The sequence below is a fragment of the Seriola lalandi genome, unplaced genomic scaffold, assembly GCF_002814215.2.
Source record: "Seriola lalandi dorsalis isolate HSWRI2012SDOR001 ecotype SW California unplaced genomic scaffold, Sedor1 jcf7180002054832, whole genome shotgun sequence".
Taxonomy (NCBI): Eukaryota; Metazoa; Chordata; class Actinopteri; order Carangiformes; family Carangidae; genus Seriola; species Seriola lalandi.
In genome coordinates, this window is record NW_019525385.1 from 1,562,193 (window position 1) to 1,573,543 (window position 11,351).

General features: G+C 41.0%; 2 protein-coding genes across 2 annotated transcripts; one reads left to right on the top strand and one right to left on the bottom strand.

The window, feature by feature from the left end:
* Positions 1 to 282: 282 nt before the first annotated feature.
* On the bottom strand, positions 283 to 6,214 carry dnajb12a (DnaJ heat shock protein family (Hsp40) member B12a). The gene is made up of 9 exons (XM_023426571.2): positions 6,053 to 6,214; positions 4,827 to 5,004; positions 3,902 to 4,047; positions 3,636 to 3,806; positions 2,782 to 2,861; positions 2,565 to 2,674; positions 2,296 to 2,468; positions 1,594 to 1,736; positions 283 to 920 (listed from the first exon to the last, which is right to left on the bottom strand). The coding sequence occupies exons 1-8, from the start codon at positions 6,183 to 6,185 to the stop codon at positions 1,615 to 1,617; spliced, it is 1,113 nt and encodes a 370-aa protein (XP_023282339.1). The 5' UTR covers positions 6,186 to 6,214; the 3' UTR covers positions 283 to 920; positions 1,594 to 1,614.
* Positions 6,200 to 8,809, top strand: trmt2b (tRNA methyltransferase 2B). Its single transcript, XM_023426570.2, has 2 exons — positions 6,200 to 7,249; positions 7,677 to 8,809. Exons 1-2 carry the CDS (start codon positions 6,395 to 6,397, stop codon positions 8,295 to 8,297), a joined length of 1,476 nt encoding a protein of 491 aa, XP_023282338.1. The 5' UTR covers positions 6,200 to 6,394; the 3' UTR covers positions 8,298 to 8,809.
* Positions 8,810 to 11,351: the final 2,542 nt, after the last annotated feature.

An 11,351-nucleotide genomic window follows, 5' to 3' on the forward strand; every position in this document is an offset into this window, starting at 1 on the left:
ATCTCACTGCAACTTTGGAATATCAGTTTTTTTGAAAAGTTAATATTTATCTCTCTGGAGCCATCTCACCACCACCCACAATTTATTTTAATGCTTTTCAGCTGTGAGCAGCTCATCCATTTTCTTTGTGCACTGCACTGAGGGGGAAGCAGGCATTATGGATTATGGACACATGGATCAACTTGTTATAAAAGCACATGAGAGAGAGAGAGATATGTGTGTGTGTGTGTGTGTGTGTGTGTGTGCCTCTGTGTTTTAAAAGAAAAAAAATATGCATCCATCAATCATTGGACAAATTTAATTCAGAGAAACTTCTATACAATTTTAGCATGTTAATTTAATAAATATGGTTTACTTTTATTTGTGCAATCATTTTCAATACTTATGATCCAACAGACTACAAGCGAATCCACATAATAACATTATAGTATATGATATTAACTTCAATAAACCCTGCACTGTTAAAAGTAAAATGAATATTTACATTGGTAAGAACTATAAAAATTACACACTTTCCTTGTGAGTGGCTCAGACATCTGTCTATGAGAAGGCCATGAGGTTTCTCAAAATATTTAAGGAAAACAAAAAAAAAAAAAAAAAAAAAAAAAAACTGGGACAGAGAAAGCTAATCTTAGCAGCTTTGTAACCGTTCAAATATGCTCTTACTTTCCACCGTGATGCCCTGCGGACTCCCACCCACTTGAAGACACTAGAGTAAGAAAATGTCAGCAGTCAACTCAAAGCTTCTCACAGTTCTACAGGAAGTCAATCTACACCGAGTTGCAGAGAGGTTCCCTGATGAGGTCTGCTGCCCACTGCGCGTAAGGCATTTTTGATTCTCTTGGTTTGCTGCAGAAATATGCTCCAATTTGATTGGGCTCCGACCGATTTCTTCTAATTAGATTCAAGTACCGATGAACCTAAGGAAAAAAAAAAAGAATCAGTGACAGTTGTGCAGCAATTACTTTTCATGGGACAAACTTTTACTAGATTCCTTCACATGTGCATACAACCAAAAAAAATTCATGAAAACATCTACATAAATCATTTATTACTTATTGTCACTTGTGCAATACTCAGTATCAGTGGAACAACTGCAGAAAACAATTAATTATACACAATTTTGCATGTTCTAGCCAATTAACTACTACAATCAAAACATTCACACTTCAAATAATTTTTTTGTTGCATATTTTTAAAATATATTTCCTTCCTTCCAGACAGCCATATGTTTTTGTTCATTGCAGAATGGTATAAAACCCAACTTGCAGAGACTTGACCCTTGCTCGATATAGATAATCTATCACATTGACCCATTAGTGGCCTTTACTGATGCCTTTTTATTGGGCAACGTTTTGTCATCACATGGTTACCGGGGCAAGTTTTGAATGCTCTTGGTGCAGTAAAATGCGTATGGGAAACCTCGACACCTGACTCTTGAGATGTCAGTTGAACAGACAAAAATAAAGCTGACTAAATGTGCGCTGTAATGGATTAAAACGAATGGCAACGGCAGCCTGGAAGGTTGGCAATCTATCCAAAAACATGCTCTGAAAAGTGTGTGTGATGTAATGTGATATTTGTGCAACTTACCCATATATGTGCAAGTGGTTTCTATCCATCCAATATAACCTGAATCTCAGATAGTCTGGAGCAGCTGGGCGTGCCCATTCTTTGTGCCCTTTGGTATAACTCAGAATCCCCAAAGTAACGGGCACGATACAGTAAGCCTTCCTCTGAAAGTACAAGAGGAGAGTAGGTCAGCACACTAGGGTTCAGTCAACTACTCTATGAACATTAAGGCACACAATCCAAGCTTTACATTATTCCTTTGGAAGCTGTTGGAATCGATTCAAAAAGTGTTAGCACTGCATTTCAAAAAGGAAATAAGAACACACCAAACTAAGAAAAGAAAACCAGCTGAAATCCAGGTGGCGTACTGTGCAGTTGCAGTACTGTAAACTAAAGCAAATTAAATGTTTTGGTTCAATAATTAATCAATCAATAGAAAAGGAATCTGCAACAAAGTCTATAATAGATTTATTGTTTATGTAACTTTTAAAGCCTTACAAATGTAAATATTTGCTGGTTTCCTAGATCTTTTATGATAATAAAATAGAATGCTTTGGGTTTGCGAACGCTGGCCAAAGAAAACAAACAACTGAAATATGTACACCTGGTGTGCAGTTTTTCTGTCATTTTACAGACCAAATAATTGAGTGGTTAAACAGGAAAATAACCATGTGATTAATTGCTAATTAAGATTGTTATGAGCAGCCCTACTGTAAAACTTACTCTGCTGCTTCTCTTTCCAACAGTTGTTTCTGAGGTTGGAGATGTAGTCCTGTTCTACACTTCTCTCAACATTCTTCAGGTTATTCCCTGAATATTCTTCGTTGAAACGGTCTCCCACATAGAAAGGCACCTTCAGGTTGGATGTATGCCTTTTGTGAATATGTCCAGCTGACCTGATGCATAGAGAATGTATAACAACAGAGTGAGACAGATATCGAGACATTTTCACACAAACCCAGTAAGATCTCCACGTTGTTTGAACCACTTACGGGCGGTAGCTAAGGCTGTAGGGAGGCTGGGTGACCATCATCTGGCTGAGAGCAGAAACAATGATGAGGATTAAGATGGGCATCAGCTGGACAAACAGAGCCAGACCTCCCTGTCCAAAAAGAAAAAATACATTTGATTATTGTTTATTACAGACGATACATCAGCTGGTACAAAATTCAAGTGTATTAGTATTCAAGTGTTACAGACAGGACTTACATCTCTCTGTTGTTCTCGTCGTTCTTGCCTATTATGATGTGCAAAGTGCATTCTTCCATTCCTGTAAACATGTACGTTACCTAAAAAGAATTTTAGATTAAAAAAAAATAAGATGTGGCACTCAGCAGCGCTGTGACTCTAAGCGAACGCAGGTTTTCAGTCCAATCAGTTACTGAACTCACTATATATCACATCGTCAACCAGAGGGACTCGAGTATTTAGGAAGAATGTTTACAGGCGATTTTTAACTAGGCTGGTCTAGAGTAGAGAGTATTTATGACATTATACAGCAGCAGAACTGATGTAGTCATTACAGAAGAAATAACAAGAGTCTGTATTTTCACTCCAGTGAACATCACAGAAAGGCAAACAAAACAAACAGCAAACCATTTGCATGCTGCTGTGAATCTGATAAAACAGTCTTGTCATATGCTCATAAGATGTTAACGATAAGATGACGGCACTATGAACTTGTGCTTAGCATCAGCCCGTGGCTTTTTGCTTGTGCAAGTAGAAAAGAAAACGCGTGACTGAACAGGAAGGAGATTCACAAGGCTGAACAGCCAGTCAGACAGCTCTCTCAGACCCGACCTGAGAATGATCACTGATAAGGGCTGAGTAAAACCAGCAGTTCCAGACGAAGTGCAAAAACTACCAGTAAAGGTGAAACAAGCTCTAAAGACTGCTGATGGCGAACTGGTGGCTTTGTGTGGCTTGCTGTCATATCAAGTGGTTTAATCAGCCATGCACACGTTATTCCAAACATGAAAAACGAAATACTCTTGAGCCTCCATAGTGCTGCATTAGTACAGCTTCCTGACTGAGACTTCATTCATCATCTGGTCTCTACTTACTTGACGGGAAGCCTCCACCAAAGAACATGTTGAAGAGGTCCTCTGGTGAGATGTCTGCTTCAAAATCACGATGGTGTCTGTGTCTGGTTGGGTGTGATCTTTCCTCTCCATACTGGTCATACTGCCTTCGTTTCTCAGCATTACTCAGAACAGCATAGGCATTACCAATAGCTGAAAGACACACACACGAAAAATATGCTTGCATGTAGTTAACTTACATTTACATATTCTCCATAGAAAAGCAGTGGAGAATACATTTAATTTACCTTTAAATGCCTCTGTGGCTCCAGGTGCGTGATTTTTATCTGGGTGAAATTTCAGAGCCAGTTTTCTGTAAGCCTTTTTAAGATCCTCCTCAGAGGCGGCCTTTTCAACTCCCAGAATTTGGTAGTAATCTTTACAGCTCTTAATCCTGCAGTAAAAAAAAACAAAACAAAACCAACAACAACAAAAAAAAAACACCCACCAGAGATGGTTAGCAGATTGCGGAAAAAACAAACCAACTAAAACAATGGAACCTCAACGCACGGATACCTCCACATTAAGCTATAAGTAATGACATCAACAGACACTTCTAAATGTATGAGCTAACCACATAATTCATCTGCACCTTTAACTTATTTCTGAGAATGTTGTCTATTCTCTATAGACAGTGGACAGGGGCAGTCTCACAGTGAACGGTCAGCAAAAAGAAAAAATACTAATCTGGATGGATCTTGTGCACATGATTTTGCAATTTTCAAATACTCTGATCAAAAACATTTTTACACTGTCTAGACTGATTTTAATCGGGCTTTAATGCCTTCTACAAAAATGATATACAATACATTCAACTACATTTACTGTCTAAAACATCACAGTGGATTGTAGTTTTCATATAATCAAACCACAAACGAAGCATTTTCTTTTATGATAAAAGCAGAACTAAAATGAAGTTATCTGACTGTTCCAGCTGAGTGCCATGAACAATCTGTGCTTGACGCTGATTGGTCAACACAATAATATAAATATAATATTTCACATCCCCAACCCCTTGACCATGCTCTGTGTTTTTACTTGATTTGTCGATAAATTTTCTGTAGATCACCTGTGTGACTAATGGACTGTCACAGTAAACACACAGTGAGATTTAATTTTGTCAGCATCGCCCAGCTCTACTGACACTAACGACAGATCCACATGTGCACTGACTTTCTGACAGCATCCAGCTGCTCTGCGGTGTAGGATTTGGCCGAGTCTGTGGCCGCCTGTGCAGACCCCTCAGTCTCGTCTCTGTGACTGCGGTGCCTCATAGAGGGTCCATCTCCATTCACAGGATTGCCATTCTCCTCTGGAGGCTTTCCATTCTGTGCTAACGACTCCAGTAAGTCTGTAAAGAAAGTGAGGCCATATTATTATTTTTTTCCCCCAGATTTAAGATATAACAAAAAAGCAAATAGACAATGGTGATGACTTGGTTCATGATACCTATCTTAAAGCCATTTGAAGGCATGTTTCCAAAAAATGACGGATGCTGCTTGCTCCATAGATACTAAATCCAAATAATCTGCAACACAGCTGTCTTCATTAACTGACCCTCCATTTGATAAGAGTTGTCACTTTCACTAAGAGAAGGGCTAATTCCATCAAGTGCTGCAATTGTTTTCTCCATCCATCTTACTTGCCAGTAGACCCACTGGTAGATATTAAATTTTATCCAATATTTTACACAAAAGAATCTCTCACATTTACTCAAAACCTTTGCATTGCCAAAGCCTTGCAATCATATATGTAAAACATTACTCATTTTCTTCAGTTTGTGTGGGTTGATTTAAACCATTAACAACCTAACCTAAACAAATTCCTCTGGGTAACTTTAAACCTCACACGGTGCGAGGGATAGTTCGAAAGATTCAATATAGCTTCACTCTGATCTGAGACATTTATGTAATACTTTAACCACTTCGTATGTGAACAGAGTTGAATGGCTTTTGATGCGCTTATCATATTTAGGGCGATACCAAAGGGAATCGGAGACAATTTTCTGTTCCACGATTGTCTGTATCTGACTGTAAGCCAAGTAATACGAACACACATCTGGGGCAATATTATACCAGGATGCCAACCGCAAAAATAATTACCAGTCAGTTAATTCATTAGCACGGTGAGCTAACGGTTAGCACTGCAACGGCTAAAAAGAACGAAGAGAATTTAAATGCTAACTGCGAATAAATAAGCACAAATTTAAGACAATGGGTAACCAAATATATCAGACAGATTGCGGCTGCAGGCGGAAAAGACTACAAGTACCAGTGTAAGCTAGGAGCAGCTGGTGTAACGGTAACATGGTTATGCTAACGTTAGCTGATTGGGTTTCACAGCGATGGCCCACCGTTACACATACAACCACCGACGAAACAGAGGTTTATTCGACGTACTTTTGGCTTGGTCTGTCGGAAACAGGCGCTGTGCCTTCTCCAGAAACTTCCTGGCTTTGTCTGGCTGGTCGCTTCTGATCGCATTTAGGGCTATTTTAATGCACCGCTCCGCTTCGTCCTTGTTTGAGTCCATCGCGATACAGCGGAAATGTTTACTTGCCCCGGGACGCACGGAGATGACGTAGCGACGACGGCTGACTTATTAATTATACGTCATAACAGTTGAATTGAACCTTCAGCGTGCGCTCCATTAACACCAGACTGAAAAACACGCTTTAAACTCTGATATTTAAAGTCATTGCGGTTAATTATACATTTTTAGCCACTTCTTTGGCAGTCTAAATGGCTCTGGCAACTACATGCAGTAGGTCAGTCCTGTTTGTCAAACGCAATATTTTGGATTCTTTTAGGAAAACCTGTCTGTTGTTTTCAACTAATGACACTATTGGGAAACCACCGTCCAAGAAACGGGGGGGAAAAAGTCACAAGAAACCTGCCTGGACTGATCATCTGCCATGGGAGGAACGGCTAGTTGATGCAGTAACCCCTCTGTGTAGGCTGAGCTATGATGAGCAACTTGAGCTCAAGCAAAATCACCAGGAAAGGATACTGTCTCAGCTCTCTGGTCATCTTGCAGGTGACTACCAATCACAATTCTCATCACCTGTGAAAGGTAAACTCAGCTTCCCTGTCCTTCCTATTCTGCCATCCCCAGTTAGGGATGGCTACCGCAACAAGTCTACGTTTTCTGTCAACAAAGGAGTAGATGGAAATCCAAAGACAGTTGGATTTTACGTGGGCACTGGCAAGGGAAGAAACATTGTCTGCATCAACGGAGACCACCTGCTCAACATGCCGGAGAAGCACAAACTGGTGGCCAGATGCTATCAGGACTTCATCCGCCTCTCTTCCCTGGAGCCCTGCCTGCTGTTCCACACTGGGGGTCACTGGAGAGAGGTCACAGTGAGGACCAACACAGAGGGCCACACCATGGCTATAGTGTACTTTCATCCACAGACACTAACCCCAGATGAGGTGGCCATCCATAAGGCTGACCTGGTGGATTACTTCATACGGGGTCCTGGATCAGTTTGTCAGTTGGACTCACTGTTCTTCCAGGAGAGCAGCATGACTCGCTGCAGTCATGAGGAATCCCCCTACCAGCTCCTGCATGGTCAGCCACATATATACGAGGAGGTAATGGGGCAAAATTACAGAGAATCTCTAAAGGACTTCACATAGCGTACCATACAGCCATGACATTTTGGCATTGTACTTCCTAATCCTACAAATTGAGATTGGAACAAAGTCAAGTTCATCAAAATCAGTCAATTATCAGCAGTTAAAAATAAACTGGAACAATATGACATTTTTTTTGTAGCTTATATCATCTGATATACAGAAAAAAATGGGGTAATTTAGATTGTAAAATGTCAGCAGTACTGACATATGCCCATTTCAGTCTATTTCACATGACTTCTTAATGTAAAATTGTTGATTGTCCCTATAAGTGTTGAATTTATGATGATAATAGACAGAGAAGAGCAGGTAGCGCAAAATCCATGTATGCCTACATTATGTTTGTCTTTCAGTGTCTGTCCCTAAGTTGTTTTGTCACTCACAGGTCCTGGGCTTCAAGTTCCGCATCTCTGCTGATGCTTTTTTCCAGGTGAACCAGGCTGCTGCTGAGGTGCTCTATGGTACAGTGAGAGACCTTTGTGTCCCAAACGCTGAGAAAGGTGATGGACAAGCAAGAGTCGGTGGTACTCTTCTAGATGTGTGCTGCGGGACTGGTGCTATTGGCATTACTATATCCCCCAGAGTGGACAGAATTATTGGTATAGAGCTCATAGAACAAGCAGTGGAAGATGCAAGACACAATGCAGCACTCAACAATGTACTGAATTGCGAGTTTATCCCTGGGAAGGCAGAGGTGGTGCTTCCTGGCCTCATGTCTCAGCTGAGCTCTGCAGCTGGAGGCCTTACAGCTGTGGTAAACCCTGCTCGGGCTGGCCTGCACTACAGAGTGGTCCGAGCTTTACGAAACCAACCTTCTATCCGCCGACTGGTCTATGTTTCCTGTAAACCAGATGGAGAGGCTATGAGAAACTTCAGACAACTTTGTTGTGAACCCGACCTGCCGAAAAAACTCTCAGGAGAGGCATTCTCTCCAACGCTGGCTGTGCCTGTGGACATGTTCCCACATACTCCTCACTGTGAACTGGTGCTACTTTTTGAGAGGTAGCAGATGTTTTGTGTTTAGAAGTTTGCTTTAACCCATCACCAACAATGCTAGTTGCTTATGAAAACTAAGCAACAAAGTTGAATAATGATGTACATATGTTAGATGATAATGGAAATGATTGTAACCACCTACAATAATCTTACACCCACACAGATGTTTTCACTTAGTTTCATGATTACACCTCCTCTGTGGTAACGCTGCAACAAATTATTATTTTTATTGTCTGTCTATTTTTTTTTTTTTTTTTGATTAATCATTTGGTCTATAAAGTCTGCTACACAGTCTTTGTACACTTTAAGCTTGGTCATTTTATTGTACCCATCCCCTGTTGCCCTACTTCTTTGTCTGCCCTGCAGTAGCCGTACTTGTGCAGTAGGTGGTGCCATTACAACTTCTTTGGCTCCATCATTCTCTGAAACATTGGCCCTAAAACAGCTGTTGCACAACCTCTGTGTAGAGTCATCCCATTCATTCCAGTTCACTAAAGGTCATAAAATAATCTTTGTACAGTATGAGTGGTACAGTTTTGTTACTGAGAGGTTACCATCGTTTATGTGGGGTCATATATTGTGACATGGGTCAAAGATCGGATGTTGTTTTATCTCCTGAGTGAAGTAATGGGATGATCATGCTTTATGCACAAGATCATCAAGGTTTTGCCAGAAGCAGTGAAACAGGGAAATTAACTTTTTTATCCCCACAACAACTGCCAACAACTGTGCTGGGGTTCATATCAGTCAGCGGTACATATCTGTGGTATCATGTGCTTGAGACAGTGAAATCAAAATTGTTATATTTAGCCATCACATCATAACAAAAAAGTTTCACATAAACTCCCACCTATTGTGGTTGCTGGTTTCAACATTTGAGGAAAATAATTTTAATGTAATCTACTGGAATGTTGCACTCTAACTGAGCACAGTTGGGATAATTTGGCAGCTGTTCACAACCATGCCAGACTAGACTTGTCTTGAAATTGGTAATTGAAGACTGTAGAACAGCAGATTTGGATTTGAACTCCACATTGTCTGCACTTGTTTGGAGATGAGTTTCATGTCAGTCAGGGTAAAGGGCACAGTCATATGAATGCAAATATCTCGACAGCCTCATGTTAGACTGAGACCGTCAGTGCCGTATGACATCATGATGTCATGAGAGGTGACCTGTGTGTTTACTATCTTCTGCAATGTTTCATCAGATTAAGAGTCGCATTCAGATCAGACTTTCTGATGTTTGAAAAAAAAGGGAGGGCGGTAAACATCAGTTAAGGAAACAGCCAATGGGGCATTCAGAGACGGTGGCATCAATTTCCCCATCGACCAGCTGCTTTAAAACGGCATCGGAAGAGGCATTAAGAGGACTCCAGAAACCGGGGATCGGCACGCCGCGTCTTTCCTTCTTTTTTCATCTTTATCTACAGCTCACATGCACCCGGATCCCCTGCAGCTTTGGTAGCTTCCTCTGTAAGGAAACGCGGTCGGAGAGCACACGGTGAGTAGGCTCAGCCATGGTAAGCAGCTGTTTCAAATCAAAAGAATCTGAATGGACATTTTTAGAGAGACGCCGAGTGTCGTATACGAATTATAAAGTGGCGTCCCTGCTGTTCCGCCGGTGTATGGCACATGAAAAACTGCTCTGCCGCTGCCACATACCGATTAATGTCGAGTCGTGCTGCGTGTGTTAGTGTACAGCTGCTGTGAGGTAGTTAGCCTACATGCTACATGCATCACTGTTTTGCACAGTACCTGTGGATGCTAACATGGCCGGATTAACCGCCTAGCGGGCCTTGGTGAAAAAAAATCAGTTGGGCCCCTATTGAACCCTGAAGTAGTAGTAGTTTCATTATTTCCTCAAGCACACAGAAACCAACCAGGGACAGGAAATGAAGTGGCAACAATCTTTATGACAGAGTTTGCATTTTTTTCCTAAGCAAAAACGCCAAAAAGATCACCAGTACCAGCTTCTCATAGATTGATATTGTCTAGTTTTCCACATTTTATATGATAGTAAATTCAGCAGCTTTAGGTTTTTTTTTTTGACTGTTGGTTGGTCAATAAAAGCTGTTTGAATATGCCAACTTAATGTTTCAGGGAATAATAAAAGGCATTTAATCTCTTTTCTGACATTTTATAGGCCAACTGATTGCTTATTAAAGAAAAAAAAATAGTATGGAAAATAATTGTGGCTTGCAGCCTTACAACGGTCGGATTTCTGTGTGTAAATTACTACTGACAGAAATGAATGGAAGCAATTTAACACTTTTCAACAAATACAATAAAAAAAACAAAATAATCTAAAACAGTTAAGATCTTAAAAGTAGACTTTGGGTCCCTCTACAAGATGGAGGACAAAGAAGTGGTCACATAGTGATGCAAATTTCTAATGAAGTTGCAGCTGATTACATTATGAGAACCAAATGATATGGAGTGAGGGGCCACAGAGGATCTGCTGGCCCTGGACAGATGCCCCGCTAGCCCAGTTGGTAATCTAGCCTTGACCACTGAGAATCAGCAAGTGACATTATAACAAGTGTTGGTGGTGAAATGTTGTATCTAGTCAAACATAAGCGACACACTACAGCGTCACATCATGACCATGGGACATGACGATAAGAATCAGTATAGTGGGAAGTTGTATAACTACTACTGTGTACTGTTTAGAAACAGTAAGACATTAAGAGCTTACAGGCATGTGGAATGATCAACCAGCTCGATATGCCATTAGAACAAGACTGGTATGTCTTTGACACTATTTCGATCACGACGCTTCAGCTGTAGTGTTGAACCGCGAACTGCTGCATGTACTACGCAGCCAGCCGCCGTACCTCTCCCTCTCTCTCTCCCTCTCCCTCTCTCTCTCTCTCTCTCTCTCCCTCTCTCTCTCTCTCTCTCTCTCTCTCTCTCTCTGCATCCCGCCGTGCGCATTCAACTGAGCAACTTCTCCTCTTTTTTTTTTTTTTTTTTTTCCCTGCTGCGCACTGCTGTTACAGAAACCCCCTCACAGCAAAATGACCGAAACGGAAACCAGGAGTCATCGCGCCGGCAAGCAACAGAA